This window comes from Argentina silus, assembly GCF_951799395.1.
Source record: "Argentina silus genome assembly, chromosome: X".
NCBI lineage: Eukaryota > Metazoa > Chordata > Actinopteri > Argentiniformes > Argentinidae > Argentina > Argentina silus.
Window position 1 is genome coordinate 41,735,929 of NC_139653.1, and position 21,722 is coordinate 41,757,650.

At 43.7% G+C, this 21,722-nt stretch overlaps 2 protein-coding genes across 2 annotated transcripts in view; both read right to left on the minus strand.

The window, feature by feature from the left end:
* The window catches only part of bcl2l11 (BCL2 like 11), a gene marked incomplete at its 5' end in the record, with an annotated part of 15,579 nt that extends 5,100 nt beyond the window's left edge, over positions 1–10,479 (minus strand). The window contains 3 exons of the mRNA XM_083694732.1: positions 6,259–6,392; positions 8,407–8,786; positions 10,463–10,479. Coding sequence (XP_083550858.1) covers positions 6,259–6,392; positions 8,407–8,786; positions 10,463–10,479 — 531 coding nt within the window. The remainder of the gene's footprint in view (positions 1–6,258; positions 6,393–8,406; positions 8,787–10,462) is intronic.
* A 2,394-nt stretch (positions 10,480–12,873) lies between these two features.
* acoxl (acyl-CoA oxidase-like) overlaps positions 12,874–21,722 on the minus strand; it is a 34,183-nt gene continuing 25,334 nt past the window's right edge. The window contains exon 19 of the mRNA XM_083695355.1: positions 12,874–15,582. Within this exon, the coding sequence (XP_083551481.1) occupies positions 15,382–15,582 (201 nt within the window). The 3' untranslated portion in view covers positions 12,874–15,381. The remainder of the gene's footprint in view (positions 15,583–21,722) is intronic.

A 21,722-nucleotide genomic window follows, 5' to 3' on the forward strand; every position in this document is an offset into this window, starting at 1 on the left:
TACTTGCACCAATACAATTCAGATCTTCAGCAGTAACTAGGCGGTAGGCGGTTGATTTGGGATTCTACACTATAACGTAGCAGGACTGGCAGCCCTAGAACACTCCATTCACCTTGAGGCATAAATGATGACTATGAAACATAAATGATAGACAGAGGCTCGGCTGCATGTAAATGCATGTCATGAAAGATGCATCAAGGACCCTGTCGACAACTTGTTTCATTACAACTTCACTTCCCTGACGCTTAATGACTTATTCTTCTGGAAAAGTGTGTAACAAAAACAAGTATTCTACATTCTACAAATAGAAGTTTAGCGAAAGGCAAAAAGAGAACTTACAATACTCACTACTGTAAGCCCTACAAATACACACATCAGGGGAGGCTGGTGGAGGCAGAAATCGGAGGACGGGCTCATTGTAATGCATGGAATGGAATGAGGAATGGTATCAAACACAACACAAGCTACTACTACTATGAAGACACACTGATTTAGTCTACTAATTACTGTGTGGCCATTGAGTCTGACTTGAGACACCACTACATACAAAATCTATACTAAACTAACAATAGGCAGTAACCTCCCATAAATCTGGGACCAATTTCCCTTTCAATTTAACAACCATGTGTTTGGCAGTGGTGACCTTATGTAACACCAAAACAAACCAGAGAAATTAAACTAACAATTTTACACACCAGCAAATAGCTCAAAATGTTACAAAACATTAACACATTGTAAATGTCATTGCCAGTATTGTGATCAGGACTCCGGACTGGTTTCTGATTAATCTCCATCCCTGACATTACAGCATCATCAGATACAGCCTGATGTCATCACTGTCATCTTACAGTCACAATTGATCTGGTGTGTGTGTGGGTGTGTGTGTGTGTATGTGTGTGTGTGTGTGTGTGTGTGTGTGTGTGTGTGTGTGTGTGTGTGTATGCTTGTGTGTGCGTGCAGCCTGCGTATGTGAACACAAGAGTGAAGCCTGCATCACCACATGCAAGAAAAACAAAAAACCCCACAGCTTATAGGGCCAGAAGAACACTGAAAAACAATTCTACTCAAGTGGGAGAGCAGCCATTATTTGGAGTAGAAGACATGCAATTACAGTGACTTGGCTAATACACTCACAGATGTCTGCCTGTCCTGCAATTGCTGCCAGTGTATGTGTGTATGTGTGTGTGTGTGTATGTGTGTGTGTGAGAGAGAGAGAGATAGTTTGTGTGTGTGTGTGTGTGTGTGTGTGTGTGTGTGTGAGAGAGAGAGATAGTTTGTGTGTGTGTGTGTGTGTGTGTGTGTGTGTGTGTGAGAGAGAGAGATAGTTTGTGTGTGTGTGTGTGTGTGTGTGTGTGTGTGTGTGTGTGTGTGTGTGCACGCGCGCGTTCCAGAGCAGAGGAGAAACAAAGCTAACACTGAGACACTCAGTGCTACTCAACACATGTGCTTTTATTTTATCTGCAGGACTCATTATACAGCTGCTTAAAATAGTTCCCCAAACAAACACACAACCTCTCTCTCTCAATCCTTCCCTCCCTCTCTCTTCCCCCTCCCTTTCTAACAGACAAAGGCAGCAGGTCTTTAAACAAAGTAATCTTTCAATACACAAGAGATGGGGTGTTACCATTATTTGTAGTGCACTAAGTAGTGCACTAAAGGGATGTATGCATAAGGGTGTCATTTGAGACGCAGCCCTCAAGTAACTAACCCATTCTCTAACAAAATAGCCTTTGTACAAACTCCCATACACAGTCAGCTACCATGTGAACATTCAGCTAATTTGAGTGGCAAACTGCAGACTTCAGTTCAGTTAGAATAACAACATGTCTGTGTGTCTCTGTGGCCAGACATCTGCTTTGCATTAACTGTGGCCTGTTTGTCCCGTAACAAGACCTGGGTCCAAAAGTATTTGAAATACTTTGAAATACTTTGAGCGTTTTCTCTGCCCCAAGTGGGCAGAATTTGAACTAATTCCATTGGATTCAATTGTGCTAGACAAACTCAATCAAGCACAGCCACATATCTTTAAATGATTTAAAATACAATTTGAACCCAGGTCTGCCCTTAACACAGTGTCTCACACCAACACCGCTAGCTGTCTGACCACCCAGCACTGTCCTGCCTGGAGACTGGCTGCTCAGTGTACTACAGGAACGGCTGTAAATAGAGTCAACTATTTCAGTCTGCAGGATAGAGCACCTACACACACACACACACACACACACACACACACACACACACACACACACACACACACACACACACACACACACACACACACACACACACACACCAAGCACATAGACACAGACTGAGAGACACAACAACATCAATCTCCAAACACATGTGCAAGCATATAGAGGCAAACACCAAACACACACGCAACACTGCAGACAGAGAAACAATCCTGTCAACCTCCTTACATACACGCAAGTTTAACAGAGGCAGAGAGAGACACACATATACAAATGCCGCCAACCACTAAACAAACACGCAAGCTCCACACACACACACACACACACACACACACACACACACACACACACACACACCACACACACACACACACACACACACACACACACACACACACACACACACACACACACACACACACACTGCCAGCACCTTGTTTTACAGTATGTGTGCCAACCTTCAGAACCAGAGTTAAAACCACCCTCAACAATTAAAATAGATACATATTATATTATACACTGTGCATAGATCATTCCGGAACTGTCTGAGTCCAGACTGACCCTGGACCTGTGAGAAGATGACAAAGGGCCCTGGCCAGGGTCCCTGTCGCCATGGCGCTGGGTGAGTGAGGCCTGTGAAGGCGGGCTGGGCATAATTAGAGGTCAGGGAGTGGGCTCCCTTAAGAGCTCTAACCACAGAGTACATACAATACACAGCATAATGAAGAAGACTGTCACGTACTGCAGCCCTGCCAGGCAGGAGTACTCACTCACTCACTCACTCTGCTAAGAACTAACTCACTCAACTAACTCACAGACCAACTCAAGCTCTCTCACTCCCTGTGTAACTAATTCACCGGGTACACCACCTGGTCAGTCTATCAGTCCGTTGCACTTGTCCACACTGTCCAGTCACTGCCCCTGACCTGTGTGTGTGTGTGTGTGTGTGTGTGTGTGAGAAAGAGAGAGAGGGGGAGAGAGAATGACAGTGGGAGAGGGGGAGAAGGGAAGAGAGCAAGAGAGCAAGAGAGAGAGAGAGAGAGAGAGAGAGTTGTGTGCGGCCTGAGGCTTGGAGGAGAGGACAGGAGAACCAGAGTGAAGACACAGATCTGTGTGGTAATCAAAGACCTTTTCACAGCTTCATCCAAAGTGATGACTGACAACACAAAAACACTTTGTCTAAGACGATATGAGTCACTCTGCAATCACTCTAGCCTGAAGGATACATGTATAGTACCTGTTAATTAAATTAATTAAATATATGCAACACATTGCATTAACATTAATTCTTGCTATTAATAGTGCTGAATTCGTCAAGAGCATAAAACATAACAAGACAACGGCTTGCATATTGTTACATAATAGAGAATTGAGACATATGAGAGTGGTTTTGACAGCTTTAGACTACTGGCAGAGACAGTTCCACAGCAGTCAGCTCAGTCCTGTGACTGTTGTCACCCAAACACCTGAATAGGAACAGGGAACACACACCACTCCATCTTCTGCTTTTATGAGGTTCATTGTTCTCAAAGTGCAAAGGAGAGATACATATATAGCAGTACAGTGCTAAAGACACATATGTACACACACGCACATGCGCGCGCGCACACACACACACACACACACACACACATACACACACACACACACAGTGAGGAAAGTCTGAGTCACAGTTTCACCTGTAGGTGTGTAAATATGTCTTGCTCCTCAGACAGCCAGAGGCCATTAGTAACACCATTCATCTCACGACAAGTCTCACATGCTTTAGAACCAGCAGTTAATGTCTTATAGTCAGCAAATAAACAGCAAGGTCAAGGTTCACCTTATCAACTACACAGTCTTCATCTATGGTTGCCAGGCAGTGACTGGCAGGCAGATTGTTGTTGTTGAAGGTTGTGAGGACAAAATATTGTACATATACTGTAGTAGGTTTTTAACAATAAAGATACAGTTCTTTTGTATGGTTCCATTCTGTCCTCCGAGAGTGTTTGAATACACCTCACACCTGAGCCAGGTACAGTAGTCACTCTGAGGGGGGATGGTGCAGATGTAGAAGTGTTCCATAACCCCCCTCAGAACCACATTCTCCACACTCTACACAACATACAAGACAACATACCTGATGCAGGACTGGTGAGTGAACCAGCTTATCAAAACAAAAACAAACACAGACAACACAAAAAAACATGTTTTCAAATGCATGACAACAACACACTGTCAACTGCCCTAAAATAGATTATTTACTTATCCTCAGCTAATTCAGATATGCAGACAGAGAGGGAAGAGAACGGTCTATAGAGTTAAGTACCCTTACGCTTTTCACTGCAAAGTACAATGACAAATAATTTGTGACCCTTTTCCTTTCATACAGAAGATAGATAGATAGATGCTTTATTGATTCCCGAGGGGAAATTAAGGCTTTACAGGAGCTCACATCACAAACAACAACAACAAAAAAAAAGTGAAGAATTGTATCGGCCTTCCAAAGTTTTAATAGAATAAAAATAAAATAGACATATGAACATTATGATTTAACATCCCCCAGCCTGACTCTGATCACCCTGATCGAGCCAGCCAGAGGAGGTGTTGTACAGTCTTATTGTGACAGGCAGAAAAGATCTCCTATAGTGCTCCTTAGTGCAATGTGGTTGTAATAATCTGTTGCTAAAGGAGCTTCTCTGCTCTGCCACAGTGTCATGTAGGGGATGGGAGGGATTGTCCATCATGGCCAGGAGTTTGGTCCTCCTATGGGCCACCTCCTCCACAGTGTCCAGGTTGACACAGAGGACAGAATCAGCTTTCCTAATAAGCTTGTTCAACCTCTTGGTGTCTCCTTCCTTGATGCTGCCCCCCAGCATACCACCGCACCGCCACCACTGACTGGTAGAACATGTTCAGTAGAGTCCTGCACATGCCAAAGGACCTGAGACTCCTCAGGAAATAAAGCCAGCTCTGGCCCAGAACTCACAAAGCTATGTGCATCAGCAACAACCTAACCATGAAGTTATGTTCATGATACACTTCAACAACACCAGATAACAGAATCACAATAATTAACGTGCCAACCCCAACCAAAGCTCTTTGAGTAAGACTAGCGTTCCTGTGTTTGGTCTAAACAGTGTTACGAAATCAGACAGGAAGCTGATAACACTGGCTAACATGAATCATCTACCAGAGTTTGTTTTAAGCAGAGAGACAACAACACAGGGACAGGCAGATTAGCAGTCAGGATGACACATAGGCCTAAACGCTAAAGATAGATAGCATGTTGCAATAGCAACCATTACCTTTACCAGGGCACTCTGTACCTCCATGTTAATGTTGAACCTGCACTGCACCTGTTATCAATAATCATATAAAAGGTTCCAAAAGGGTTCTTGGTGGAGGGGTAAAGGGTTATACCGAGAACCATAAAGGGTTCTCCCAGAGAGAAAAGCTATAAAACCCTTTTATGGTTCTAGTGAGAACACTTTTTTTAAGAGTGTACAGACCTATTAAAAAGTGTCCTGATAGCTTCCCAGTCAAGTCTGTAGTGTACAGTATGTGTCTATGCTAGCTAGGTCAAGGGCACCAAGGGAGAACACAAGTGTGAAATAGTCTATGATGGCACAGGTTGAGCCAAGCACCTTATCAGCAACATTTGATCCAGTGAGCTCCTTGATATGGTTTGTAAATAAGGTGATGCAACCGCCAGAAAGGTAGCGGACTTTACTGTGAGCGGAGTGGTGGAGAATAACAACTGAAGCATGTCACTAGGCTTCTCCTTCACTGATGCTGTCATCAGCATTAGCTCTACAACTAAAAAAGGGTTACGAAGTGTTATGAAGTTATAAACATTCATAGCACCTTATACTGTAAAGGCAGTAATTGACCATTCTGAAATGTAATACTAAAATAATAAGATAAGAGAGACTGGGATGTAGTCTACTGTGGGTAGCACTTTACCTCACACAGCACTGATAAGCACTAACAACATTGTATAAACATGTTATTACACAATATTTGAGTAATTACATAGTAATTACATAGCATGACTGCGTGACTCAGTGATGGCATTACTTACCCCATGCATGAAGAGGTTGTTGAACTCATCTCCAATGCGCTGAAGCTCCTGACCAATCAGAACTTCCTGACGCATGTCCCCCGCAGTCAGTTCTGGGTGTGGTCTATAGGGGCGGGCGGGGCCAGGCCACGCATCTGAGGGAGGAAGACCACATGACTGTCAGAACTCCATTACCCACAATCTCATATACAACCACTATGCTACAGTCACACATACACTACAACAATACAATACACAACTTTCTGAGTCTTCTGTTGTGATGGACATTTGGTAATCATACTACAGGTTACTAGCCAAACTATAATAATATACTATATAATATATCAGCCCCTTAAATGACTGAAAACAACTTGTATATATACCAAATGAATTCATTTGACTGTAATTGGGAAACGACTGTTGCACATCGTATTGACGGGTAACATACAGGTAGGTGAGTTCGCGTAAGCCACAGCATAGCCCATGCATCTTGGCAAGCGAGACCAAAACCACAGTGACTAAAGGATCTACATAAAACATGATGACAGGTCCAGTCTGACTGTGAGAGCGGAGCAGCCACTGTAAGTGAGTCTGTGGTTTAGCCGTCAATATCAACCTGCTCTGATCTCCTGCTATGACTCACTTGTGTCGTCATGCAGCACTAAGCGTAATATTTCTAATATCTAACAACATCAGGAGGAGGCCGTCAGTTAAATCAGTTGGACCATATAATGACACACTACCGGGGACACACACACAGACGAGGATGCATATAGCAAATAGCCAAACAACAAACACAAACATATCTGTACATACGCACAATACTCCAAACAAACACAGACAATAGACATAAACACATGAGGTATAATCACATTCTCTTGAATAGACAAATTAATAATAATCCCCATACTGTAGATGTCATTCAATGCAACTGACTTTTCTTTTTTTACTGTTCGGATCAGTCATGTTTGAAAAAGAAAAAGCCTGAGTCAAAAGATTATAAAAACAAATCCTTCACAGCGTCTGTTTACCTCAGGCACACCACATATGTGTGTTAACAGCACCTGTGACGCACAGATTTACACTCAACCTCAATAGCATTCCCTGACAAAGACGGGGACCATAGAAGAAGACAAGCCACAGAAGACAAGCTACAGGAAATAGACTGGGACAAGCAGAACAGAACAGGAACTGGTGTTTGCACCGCATAATAGATGTGATTGAATAGCTCGATTCTCTTGTGTCCATTTTTTTTTTTTTTTGCTCACTGTTGCAGAGGCCACGTGCAGTGAGTCGCGTAGAGGCCAGTCAAAACAGAGCTGTGTCTTTTGTAAGGAGCAGACAGAGATTTCTCCTCGCTCATTATCCTTGTTCAGGAGCCGTGAGATAAATCTCTAGTGTTCCACACACATCTCCTAGGAGGCTATTCTTAATGGGCTACAGAACAACAACAACTGTCATATCTCAGATCTGGGCTGGTCACGGAGCTGGCCCCAACTCCATGCTATTTATTTAGGGTACAATTTGACCTGTGTGTGTGTGCATGCACCCGCCCACACTCACTCACTCACACACTCACACACACACACACACACACACACACACACACACACACACACACACACACACACACACACACACACACACCATCAGGCCCAGGTGGATCCTTGGTGACTTGTTGTGAAACAGCTCAGTAAACAGGGAGAGATACCGATCTGACCTGAAGAAAAAACATCCCGCTGAGGTTGAATATTGGCTTGTGCTCACACGTACAGGTACACATGCGGCATATTGTACAGTATTAGTTCAGTATGTGCCCTCTGAAGTTTGACGTTTTATGTTGGGGCTCTGGTGAGCTGTGCATGTGGTTTAAACTGCCCCTGCATCAAGTTGTTATCCGTTAAACTCCGCAAGAAAAATGAGTCTTAGAGAAAAAAGTGAAATATCTGTGCAAATGTATTTTTGTGAGGCGTATTGCCACAGCTCCACATAATAGGGTATACCCCTCTTCACTGGCTGCAGAGATCATTGCGCACAGTAAATATTGGTAACCCGCTAGGCTTATTTGTGTGCGCGCGGCGCGCGTAAGTTCATGTTCAAAAAGAGACTCAACCTGCCCAAATACCGATGTGACAACCGTACAGCACGAGCGGAGCAAAAGTGTCTTACCGTGATACCGCCAGTTGTCCGGTGCCTGAGCCATGCTCTGCAGTGCGTGGGTTATGACTTGGCTAGACGGGCTGGGAGTCTGCGTCGACTTGTTATGTTTCATTAACGGGGAGCTTGGCAGAGACTCGCAGTCGAACGAGAAATACCCGCTGGAGGACCGGGATAGAGTTCTGAACACCGGCGACCGGGACTGGTAACCAAGCAGGCTATTCGGCATCGTAATTCCTCCCCGCGACTGCTCCCCTTCGCCGGCGACGGACTGGGGGTTGATGTCGGACGGTTCGGCACGGGAGGCTGCTGCAGCTCCGCCGCTAGGATGTGACTCTCCGCTTTTCCCCTTCTCAATTAGGGTGGTCGAGCCATCGGACCGTTTTTGTGGTCTGTAGAATAAATAAAGTGTCGTTACTTTTAAACTTTTGCCCGTGCGTACTATATATTTGTTGCAGATTTGCACTCATGGAATCAAAGTAAATTTCCATGAACTTTGGAGGAGACAGAACATGCAGTGCGCACGTTTAAAGATCCCACAGGAGTGTCCCGTCTATCCGTTTTGGCTTTGCCCAGTACTTCTTCCTCTCCGCGTATCTCCATTGTTTGTCGAGAAGTGCTGATTACAGCAATTCTTGCATGGCCAGGAGCCGTAGTAACTGCGTCACAAATACATGTATACCCAGCCAAGTGAACTTCCTAATTCTTTACCCGAAAAGAAAGTTCTAAGTAGGCTGTTATGGATTCCCGAAGTCGCATCTAGTTTTACCATGGAAGATTCAACATTCTATATTGTTTTTTTATTACTATAAATGTATCTAGGCCTAATTTACGAATAGATAGACTCCACATTATTGACCAAAGGTCTGCGCATGAAGGATGAGCGCACAGGACACTCGGTCCAATTGTCCACTATGCATATCCTACATCCGACATCCTTGATTTCTAAAGACAACTGTACCGTACAGTAGGCTACAAATACTTACTTTGAACAAACAAATTCGGAGCTAAACCAGAAGCCAGGTGTAGGCTACTGTAAAGACACCGCAGAGTATGATATGGCCATAGCGGAGATGAACAATAGACAGCACGAGCGTCAGTGCCGACGTGTGTTGCTTGTCGGCACCAATTTGTTATGAGAAGTTTTTTCTCGACAGTACGTCAGAATATTCTTCTCGGCCCGTGCGCCTGATTGGATTATAGCTGCTCTGACTGGCAGGCAAAGTGCCAAATGAAACTTATCCAAAAAAATCATGGGCTACTAGTCCGTTACCGCCACCCACAGGCTGCAGTTTTAGGGGTTTCTTTAGTGGTCTATAAATTGGAAATAACTATTTATTAATCAACTTGTTATCGATATGACACCTGAGTCTATTGCCCCGCTGTGTCTGATTCTTGGAAGAGAGAATTTTTGTAGGATCGGCAGAACGCGCGCGAGGGCAACATGAACAACTAAACAAACAGGTGGCATTCTCTCTCCATTCTTCTCAAAATCTGTTGTCATGAGGTGAACAACAAAAACAGCCTATATATAGGCTGCAGTGAAATGTGTGTTTAATTAAGTTTTTCTTTTTTATTGATTGCCTAAACATTGCGTTTCATAATTTAAGTTTTTATTAGACTGATGCAACGATGCAGTAGCCTATCCGAATAAACAATATTTATTCAACAGTATTTTCACACGCCCGCTCGGTCATTTTATTCGACGCGGGAGTGTGGACCTAATCAAAACAAGCACGAACTTTCTCCAATTAATTATAGCACCGCCGCTGTTGCGTGCCGAGGCGTGCGCCGGGAATCGAATACTACACTGTTGTTGCATTATGACTGTGGATACTCTCATGCGGTCGACATTTATTGTCAAGTTTGGCAACACTTTACAATATTTGGTACAGTGGGAGGCAGCATAATGCCTGCAGATCAACACTTCTGTTGGCTTAAACTGATCATATTTTCAGAATCACGGCTTCTGGTATTGCATATCCCTCGTCTTCTTAGCCCACCGGAGTTATTTAGCAAAACAGTCAAAACAAACATGCGCTATACGCTGATATTTCTTTGCACTCACCTGGACGATTCGGACATGTCCTAAACCGCTTCACTGGCGGGACATAGGATAACAGTTGTGGAAATGACAATAACGATGAAATGTCTGTAAATCGGTCTTAAACTTATCTCACACAAGAAGCGAAATACGCCAGCGCTCTTTATACATAAGATATATGCAATGTCAAGATCGAAAGAATGGTGGTTCCGCCTTGTCAAAACACATCTCCTCCAAAATATAGCCGAAGGAAAAAAAGTGTTCGAGTCTTTTGTCTACGGTGAGTACTGTAGCCTGCTGTCTCAACGAAGGTTACTTCCTTGCTGCGAAATTGCGACTGATGGAGAAAGTTAAAGCGCCTGGTTTGTGTGTCAAGAGTGGGATGACGCCTGTGTCATCCTCCGCCTCCTCTGTCCCGCCCACTGTTCAGCTGGGTGGGGTCTAGGTCTCTTCTCAAAGGCAAGCATCCATCCCCTTCATCAAGGACTCGGGAGTTCCTTCAGTTGTCCAATTAAACCTATACCTTCTCTCTCTCAGTGCATGCACATTACTAAGTGGAGCAAAATCACAAAACCACACTCTGGAAGGTGAACACAGCTATAATGTTAGCCAAATCAAAGAGGCGAAACATTAAAGCAGTCACAATATTGAGACTACCACCTAAATCTGTTAGAACTGAGTAAGGCCAATTGTAAGAGTTGTAATGAGAGTTGCAATGAGGTGTAATGATACGGTGACTGAAATGGAAAGAATTGTAGAATTGTCATAGTAGTCTAGTCTGCACATGGAGCCAGTAGACGGCTCAGGTGTTCACACTTACACCCACACGTTTCATCTCAGAAAAAAAGCGATTTCACAAGACAGATTTACACAGGCAACAGCTGGTTCTAACAAACACACATGGGTATATCATTTGAACAGAAATACAATTAAATTGTCTTACAATATTTGATATTGATTGTATATTGTGTCCTGTATTGTTGTTACTGTATTTTATTCTATTCATATTCATGTATTTCACTGCACTGTGGAAAGGTAGCTCCTAATAAGCATGTCATTGTACCTTTTACAGCTGTATCCTGTGCATATGATAAATAAACTTTGATTTGATCAGTAGTAAAAAATAAAATAAAAACATAACTTATACTGTATCTCTATAAATATATGCTTAAACTTATCAATAACTTATTATTGGCTCAACTGCCAATACGACTGCATTTCTTTGATTACAAACAGTAAAACAAATTCAGTAAAACAACAAGAATTACCATAAAGTACATTTATTAAGAACATTTATGACAGAATCTCAGAGATATGACAAAGCAACAGTACAAAACAGACGACATTTTGTCATTCAAAAGCTCATAAACAAGTTACTATGCAGGACAAAATGCTGGGCAAAGATACTTTGAGTCTTATCAGCATTCTAATGCAGACAAAACTCATCAGAGAACTGAAGGATAACACATATTTGTCCTTCTTATATCATGTCACAGATAATTTGCAGAAACTGTTATGATAAAATATATTATTAACACATCTTTTGTCATTATCGTCGTCATGTTAATGCTGGATCTAACAGCATCCAGGGGAGGCTGGCGGAGGTAGAAATTGGAGGACAAGCTCATTGTAATACATGGAATGGAATAAGGAATGGTATCAAGCACATGGTTTTATTCCTCATTCCATTCCATGCATTAGAATGAGCCCCGTCCTCCAATTTCTACCTCCACCAGCCTCCCCTGTAGTGAACAGATAGACAGTTAACCTGCGTCTCTGAATTAGCCTGGTCCCAGATCTGTATGTGTTTGGCCGAGCCAACTCCTCATGGCATGACAACAATATCGTATTGTATATCATATGGCTACATATCGTATAGTTACACATGCACATACAACAAAACTACAACACAATGAAATACAAAAAACACATACTAATTAATCAAAACAAGAGCGTGCTATATATCTACATCTATATCTATATACTGTATATATATACACATACAGTATTGGGGATTGTAAATAGCTCACTGGTCCACTCTGTAAACATGAGCTACTACACTAGCTGAAGCTGAAGCTCCAGTTCCATGCTAGCTATTTGCATTGCAGCAGCTGCAGCCCACACAGAGGTAGTGTGTCTGTCTTGTCCATCTCCATACTATACACCTACACGACTGTCGCAGTCTGGTTCTCAGCTAGGAAGACACACCACAGTCTAAGGCTTTCATGAATCAAGGCAAATAATAGATAGTGAACCCATATAGATTCTATACACATAGTGCTGATACTGTGGATGGATGCTGATCTACCTCTATGAGTTAACCCTAAAAATGTACTGTTTAATTTCAGTTATACTGTATATACATTTAACTCTAGCGCTGCTTATGCAATATATATATATATATATATATATATATATATATATATATATATATATACAAACACATACATTTCATAAATCAGATTCATGAAGCTACACAAGCTACTATTTTGAGCCACAATGGTGTCTACAATGGCGTATGTTATGTAAAGGATAAGACCAAGGAAATGCAAAAATCCCTAACATTAAACCAATAACATACTATGATACTGTATAGCAAAGCAACATACATACTTCAAGGCATTTTTTGAACATCTTTGTAAATGGCACTGCATCAACTAACAGAAGCATATGAGACTTTGACACTTTTCGATGCTTGTGCCTGATGGCACCAGTCTACACTATTGGTGACTTCTAATACAAACAAGTAAGATGTTTCACTCACTGGCTATACCGTATGCATCTGTGCATGTGCATGGTTACGTGATTCAAAAAGACGAACAAGTTAAACGCCTTGCTTTATGTTGTCTTTGTCTGTGTCGGCAGTTGTTCCAGTTGTCTCACTACTATTGTTACATTATACCTCTATACAGTGTCTACCTCCAACTGGTCCTGTGTTGTAGTCTTGCTGGTCTGCAGGACTGGTCCGGGTTACATAGACAGGACTGGTCTAGGTTAGAATGGCCTGGTCTAGGTTAGACAGGACTGGTCTAGGCTAGGCAGGACAAGTCCAGGTTAGAAAGGATTGGTCTAGGCAAGGCAGGACAAGTCCAGGTTTGAAAGGACTGGTCTAGGCTAGGCAGGACTGGTCCAGGTTAGACAGGACTGGTCCAGGTGAGGCAGGGGTACATAGACAGGACTGGTCCAGGTGAGGCATGGGTACATAGACAGGACTGGTCCAGGTGGGGCATGGGTACATAGACAGGACTGGTCCAGGTGAGGCATGGGTACATAGACAGGACTGGTCCAGGTGGGGCATGGTTACATAGACAGGACTGGTCCAGGTGAGGCATGGGTACATAGACAGGACTGGTCCAGGTGGGGCATGGGTACATAGACAGGACTGGTCCAGGTGGGGCAGGAGTACATAGACAGGACTGGTCCAGGAGGGGCAGGAGTACATAGACAGGACTGGTCCAGGTGGGGTAGGAGTACATAGACAGGACTGGTCTAGGTTAGAATGGCCTGGTCTAGGTTAGACAGGACTGGTCCTGGTGGGGCAGGAGTACATAGACAGGACTGGTCCAGGTGGGGCAGGAGTACATAGACAGGACTGGTCCAGGTGGGGCAGGAGTACATAGACAGGACTGGTCCAGGTGGGGTAGGAGTACATAGACAGGACTGGTCTAGGTTAGAATGGCCTGGTCTAGGTTAGACAGGACTGGTCCAGGTGGGGCAGGAGTACATAGACAGGACTGGTCCAGGTGGGGCAGGAGTACATAGACAGGACTGGTCCAGGTGGGGTAGGAGTACATAGACAGGACGGGTCTAGGTTAGAATGGCCTGGTCTAGGTTAGAAAGGATTGGTCTAGGCAAGGCAGGACAAGTCTAGGTTGGAAAGGATTGGTCTAGGCTAGGCAGGAATGGTCCAGGTTAGACAGGACTAGTCTAGGTGGGGCAGGGGTACATAGACAGAACTGGTTGAGGTGAGGCAGGGGTACATAGACAGGACTTGTCCAAGTTAGGCAGGTGCACATAGAGAGCAGCTCAGTTTCTCTGATGGTACAAGTCTAGGCTAGGAGTTTAAACCACTGATCCTGTGCTGTAGTCTTGCTGGTCTGCAGGACTAGTCCAGGTGAGGCGGGGGTACATAGACAGGACTGATCCAGGTGAGGCAGGGGTACAGAGACAGGACTGTTCCAGGTGGGGCAGGGGTACAGAGACAGGACTGGTCCAGGTGGGACAGGGGTACAGAGACAGGACTGGTCCAGGTGGGACAGGAGTACATAGACAGGACTGGTCCAGGTGGGACAGGGGTACAGAGACAGGACTGGTCCAGATGGGACAGGAGTACAGAGACAGGACTGTTCCAGGTGGGGCATGGGTACAGAGACAGGACTCGTCCAAGTTAGACAGTGGTACATAGACAGGACTGTTCCAGGTGGGGCAGGAGTAAATAGACAGGACTGGTCCAGGTGGGGCAGGGGTACAGAGACAGGACTGGTCCAGGTGGGACAGGAGTACATAGACAGGACTAGTCCAAGTTAGACAGTGGTACATAGACAGGACTGGTCCAGGTGGGGCAGGAGTACATAAAGAGAACTAGTCCAGGTTAGACAGGGGTACATACTGGAGACAGCAGCTGAGCTTCTCTTCACTGAGTAGCTATTGGTTGACGAGTCTGGCAGTGAGTGGCTGTTGTGGGGATCCTGCATACAGCAGGGTGTGCTTGTAACCTAGACCTGGCTCAAAATACTGTAGTATTGGTTAGACTTGATTGAAGTGCGCTTAATTATGCATGTCCAGTATGCTGGGTGGGCAGTGTTTGCTGTTTTTGGGACTATTCAATTGGTTCCATTATACTAGGAAATCTAAATCAAGTACACCTAAAGTAAGAGAGTTACTAGATACTATTTTGACCCAGGTCAGTTTGGCAGGGATGTGGGATGGGGACAGGGGGGCACTCATAACTTGGAGGTGGTTCTCTGCTTGGGGACCAGGTATGGTTGGGGTCCGGCGGGGTGTTCCGGAGAGGAGTAGAAGGCCCATTGGGCACGAGGGTTGGCCACGCCCGCTATGGGGGCCTGGATACAGCAGGAGGGCATGTTGAAATCTGATACCACCTTCAGAGCCTCATCCTTCACTGATCCACACAGCTCCAACAGCTGCAGAATACACACACACACACACACACACACACACACACACACACACACACACACACACACACACACACACACACACACACACACACACACACACACACACACACAGAGTCAGATAAATCACATTTACATAGATCAATGTAATCAATAAAGGCATGTGAGGGAAAAGTATTGTTTTTCTGAGGAGACTGGTATGAATACATGTCTGCTTTTTTAACAGAACTGCAGTAAAGATCTGAGTGTTCTAGGAGTCCAGAGACAAGGACTTAAAATACCACACCTCATTGTCTTCACACAGCTCAGACAGACACCTACAAAACCACTATTCTCTTCATATACATGCCTAAATGAACAAACGTCTTACCAAAGCTCAGTCCAGCAATGGAACTGCTATCCATTCTCTTCATAGCTGTGTGCCAGTAAACAAAGTGTACTTTGAAGATTGGGGGTCTTGTGGTGGGCCCCCAAATTGTGGTGGAAGTCTAGGATTTACCACTCTGTACTTTAGCTCTTCGGAGGTAAGAATCAAGAAACAAGTCCTGAGTAGCCACAATATCTGAGTCCGGTATTTATTGCTTGCAAACAAGAGACAAGAGCGTAACAGCAGCCCAGCGTAGAACCGGGGTTCGTTCAGCACAAGTCTAAAGAGACAATGATCAGGTTTGTCTTTTATACAGTTTGAACATATTGCCAGGCGCCTACAAGGCTATCAGCTGATGGCCTTGTCCTTACGTGAGAAAGGGCGGGAGAGAATGAACAATGGGGAGGCTTTCTTACCGATTAATCGCTGTTCAACATTTCACACCTATCGACAGGATGTGCCTGTCCCCCCATTATTGCTCTCTCCTACCACTCCCTCAGAGATCACCGCTGTTCATATGGTAAATCATACAGTGCTTTTCAGAATAATGGCTATAGAACTTTAGAGGTGTGGCAAGAGAAAATGTCATCACAGTAGTTACACAAGTTGTATCAGTCATATGAAAGTGTATAACCTGAACATAGTTCTATGAATGTATTTTCCATAACAGTCTTCGTATAAGTGTGTAAAGATTACAATGGAGCATAATTGTAAAAATGGAGAGATTTTGTTCTGAGAATAATGAAATACCCAAACACAATCTGCCTTAACAGTGCTTCTTTCCTGTCCTATTCTTACATTCAGACTCTGATACTCAGAATCCCAGCTCTGTTGAATGCACACTACGTGTAAACAAATTAAGCTGTCAGTTCAACGGTGCTTGGATTCTGAGAAACTAAGTCTGCCCTGGGCGGAATTGAAGACTTGTGGCTTTCCAAAAAAATGATTTGTCTGCACAATGTGATTTCAGCCTCTCTGAGAGAGCTTTCTTTTATTCTTATACAATTATTAAATTATCACAATTTAAGATAAGGATAATTATTGCTTGTACCAACCAGTGTATGTTTTTTTTTTGCATACTAATGAGTTTATAATCATATCTATTCACTATGTATTATTATATTATATTATATATTATATTTTATATTATATTCTTTATAATCTTTCGGTTCCCCAAGTTCTGGTAACTCAAACAATTTCTGGCAATTTTATTTGTAAAAAGTGCTATTCAAATCAATTCAATTGTGTAGTTACAGCAAGCTAACTTTGATTATGCTTGCCACCTACCAAGTTCGTTAGACAACTAAAACTGGTTGATAAGCCCGACCTGGACCGAATAGGCGCAGAGCAAGCACTGTTGAAGCCCGGGAGTGATCGTGGAAAAAAAATTGGCCTTGGCACACACTGGCACCCCCGGCGTAAGCCCGGTTGTGGAAAGCCGGCTATTGTAAGTGTAAAGCCCATTTTGTGCCAATGTTATCCCACAAATTCAATTTTGCTCAATAAATAATTGTTCACAGAACCTGTCTATTCACTGTGCAAACGGGAGGATTGGTGTATTACTCATAGCAAAAGAAAACCCTAATTTCAGCCATAAAACTTTAAGATTAGCAACCTGACTCATTACAACCCCATTGACCCCAGGTCTCTGTGCCACAGGTGCATCATCATAAACCAGTTTACCACTGCTGTTGAGGACACAATTCAATATTCAATAAACTTTATTGATTCATCCCCAAGGGGCGATTATTGAGGACACAGTTCTATTATGGTAAATGACATATCTGAAGGGCTAATGATGTCATGGTTGGGTTTCAGTGTGTGTGTGTGTGTGTGTGTGTGTGTGTGTGTGTGTGTGTGTGTGTGTGTGTGTGTGTGTGTGTGTGTATGTGTGTGCGCTGGGTGGGTACACTGAACAGCCTTGTAGGGCAGGAGTGTGGGAGAGAAGCCTGCCAATGGATCATTCACAAAGTCATTAAAACCAATGGGCTATAAAGGCTGCCAAGTTAAAGTGAAAAACAAATACTGCATAATGATGTGTTTGTATTTCCAAGGAATATGACATGTGCTTCAGTTTCCCTCTTTAATGCAATACATTTGTTAATATTAAATTGGAGTTTGTAAAGTCAGACCATATTTTGCTTGTTGACATATTTTGTCCCTAAACATATTTTGTCCCTAAACAGTAGCTCTGTCTATGAAATTGAGAGTGGTTACTCCATTTCTCTAGCCCCATCCCTTAACTATTTACCAAAAAAGTGGCGGGGAGACTGCTTTGTTGTTGTTTGAATTATAGATTGCACCTTTAGTAATGTAATTACAGTCACCAGTTTTGTGGAAAGTCTAATTTACAGTAATAGACTGAAACTGTTCCTTCAGACTCTGCCCCCTAGTGGCTCTTCATTAGAAAAGCAATTGGCACATCATATATTTACTATGGTCCACTAGGAATATGTGTACCGTTTGCCTGTGAAGCACTAACCACCAAATATTTTATTTCACCAATGGAAAAAATATTTTTGCTGTTTTATTTCACCAATGCTAATTTAGTTCACCAATTAGCTTCTAGGAACTGGGTAAATACTTGAGCTCTAAACTGTGACCAAGGAAAAATAAATCTCTGTTGTAATGGTGAGGTCTCTGACAGTTATAGCTTCCACTGAACATCAGTATTCCGTTTGATCAACTCCGTCTTATCAGGGGCATTGGAGACTAAATTATCCCTGGGTATGTTCGACGTAGAGAGCCCTATAAAAGGTAGAGGTTCCAGCCCATCCCCACCATTAACCTCTATCCCTCCTTCCTGCTCTCTCTATTTAACCTCTCTCTCTACCTCCCTCCTTCCTTGTCAATGATGAAAGGAGCGTAGCGCCCAGACTGTTGAAAGGAAGGAGCGCCAGGTTTAAACAAACAGAGAGAGAGAGAGAGAGAGAGAGAGGGGGAAGAGAGAGAGAGAGGGGGGGAAGAGAGAGAGAGAGAGGGGAAGAGGAAGAGGGAGTGGGAGAGGGAGAGGGGGGGGGGGAGAAAGAGAGAGAAAGAGAGGAGCCAAAGAAAAGGTCATCTCTGTATGAACATCACCAGATGTGTGGCAGGAGAGAAAGAGAGAGGGTGCTGTCAGTGAAATGTGTCAGTAAGTAAGTGAGCAGTGAATTTAAGACTATAAGTGTGTGTGTGTGTGTGTGTGTGTGTGTGTGTGTGTGTGTGTGTGTGTGTGTGTGGGAGGGGGGGCTGTGGGCAGAGCCAGAGCCCAGGTTCCCAGGCAGTGAACCTCGTCACCTCCTGTGGTCTAATATTGACCAGTGTAATGAGAGAGCTCTGTCCACAATGGCAGTGTGACTCTGAAGGCCTGGAGTCATGCTGAGAGATTTCACTCCTAGGTGTTAACTCTGTCCTTTGTCCCTACAAACAGCTGACCCTGGACGGACACGCGCACGCGCACGCACATGGACGCACGCACACACACACACACACACACACACACACACACACACACACACACACACACACACACACACACACACACACACACACACACACACAGCACTCTGTTAAAGCTCCATTGGGAGCAAGCCTAAAGCAGGACCACACTAATAAACAGTAATCAAGTTAATAATGTGTGTAATTACTGTGTAATTAAATTGTTAAAAACCACAAAATAGATACAAACCACAATATCTCACTGTCTCTCATTTTACAACGACAGATATCCGTAGATAATCATCAGGCATTACAATGTTGGAGAAGGGTGGCAACCGTAAAGATACTGTCGACCAGTCTCTTCTTCTGTCTCTGGTGGCTACCTTAGAACACACCTGACAATCTAGAACCCCTTACTGTAAATAACCTCCACTGACTCCAGCAGGACAATATCACACGATACAAAACACAGAATGAAGAAATGTTCTAGAACAAAACAGCTCTAATATTCCACTACCATGACAGTCACAAGCAGGCAGGAGAGCGTGGGCAGACATAAACAACAGTACAGAAAGGTGCGTGACGTGGCCTGTGATGTACTGTATCAGAGATCAATCTGTAGAGATGATCACGCATCCCATTGTACAGGGGGAGCCTGTCTATGTCTATCTCTGTCTCTGTCCAGGCTTACCTACTGTAGCACACTCAGGTGAACACAGCTATTTGCATGCCCTGTTTCATACCACTGCCACTGGGCCGATAAGCAAAGATGGACACTCTTATCTCCTAGGCCATATTTTTCACTTGCTAGGCTAACTCTCTCATTCTATGTTCACCATTAAGATAAGGTGGACAGATATAGACACGCTGGCTATGGAAGGTAGAAACGATAAATATAATAGACCTGCTCATTGCATAATAATCATCATATTTCTTACTATTCTAATTGAATGTTACTTATGACAGGTCAGGGAGTGTTAATACGAGGATACCTGAGTATTAATACTAGGATACCTGACGTGACAGTGACGGCTTTGTGAAGCATGCCACTGTAAATATCTGAACTTCTAATCTCTATTGATCTCTTACTGATACAGTTTATTGATCACAACGGGAAAAGTAAATCACTTGTAAAAGATCTGTGATCTTATGCTGTTGTGACCACAACGTATCATTCAAATGTCTCTGTGGCATAATGATAGACATTATAGCCTTCCCAACCCCTGAGTTTCCCATCTTTCTAAAACATGTTTTTTTGTTTTTGTTTGAATCATTCTGATTACCTAGTTGGGTCTCAGAGTGATATTTGCATCTGTCCTAGTGATTGTGAATGAGCGTCCTAGTCTTGCCAAATGTAATACAGTGCACTATCATACAGAACCAACAGGGGAGGCAGGTGGAGGTAGAAATCGAAGGACAGGCTCATTGTAATGCATGGAATGGAATGAGGATACCATTCCTCATTCCATCCATGCATTACAATGAGCCCGTCCTCCGATTTCTACCTTCACCAGCCTCCACTGCACAGTACCATGCTGAATACATTTGAACCACTGTCTCCTCCTCTGATATGAGGGTTCACCTGTGGAGGGTCTAGCAGCAGGGAGGGGTACTGCACAGTGTGTCTATTGACCTCAGCAGAGAGCCTTGTTGTTGTTCGGGAAAGAGAGTAAACACTCTGGATGGATGGATGATAACAGAGAGGCGTCGACTCCCTTTCTTGTCTTAGTTACAGGCGGTGAGGTGCTGAGGACTGCGGGATAACCCTGATCATAAACACTTCTGTTTGATCACAGCAAATAGTGAACAACTGGAATAACACAACAGGGTACACAGCAGGGGCCAGACTACTTGGCAGATACTGCAGTTTCTGCACTGCTCATTTTTAGAAATACATTTGAATTGTATATCAGCGTATTCCGGACAACATAAGCTGACACTTCATTTAAAACAGTCCCTTAATGTGACTCGTTCAGTGGTTGGCTGAGGAGTCATTTTGTGCAAAAGACTGAATTGCAGCCTTCTGAGAACGCTGCGTGGAAAATCCAATATTTGTAATGATTGCACAGCCCGGCCAGAGAAAGAGGAAGCCATGGCAGGGGAGGTATTTTCTCGACCATGCTAATTATCCTGCTGAAGTTGAAAATTTTCACTGTTGTTGTGGTAGTTTAAGGCGTATCCGTAACAACAAGGTTAAAATGAAATAACCCTCGGGAGAACACACACACACACACACACACACACACACACACACACACACACACACACACACACACACACACACACACACACACACACACACACGTCAATGATACATAAGGCCAGACAGAGCAAAGTAAGAATTATGGGTCATATTGTGTAT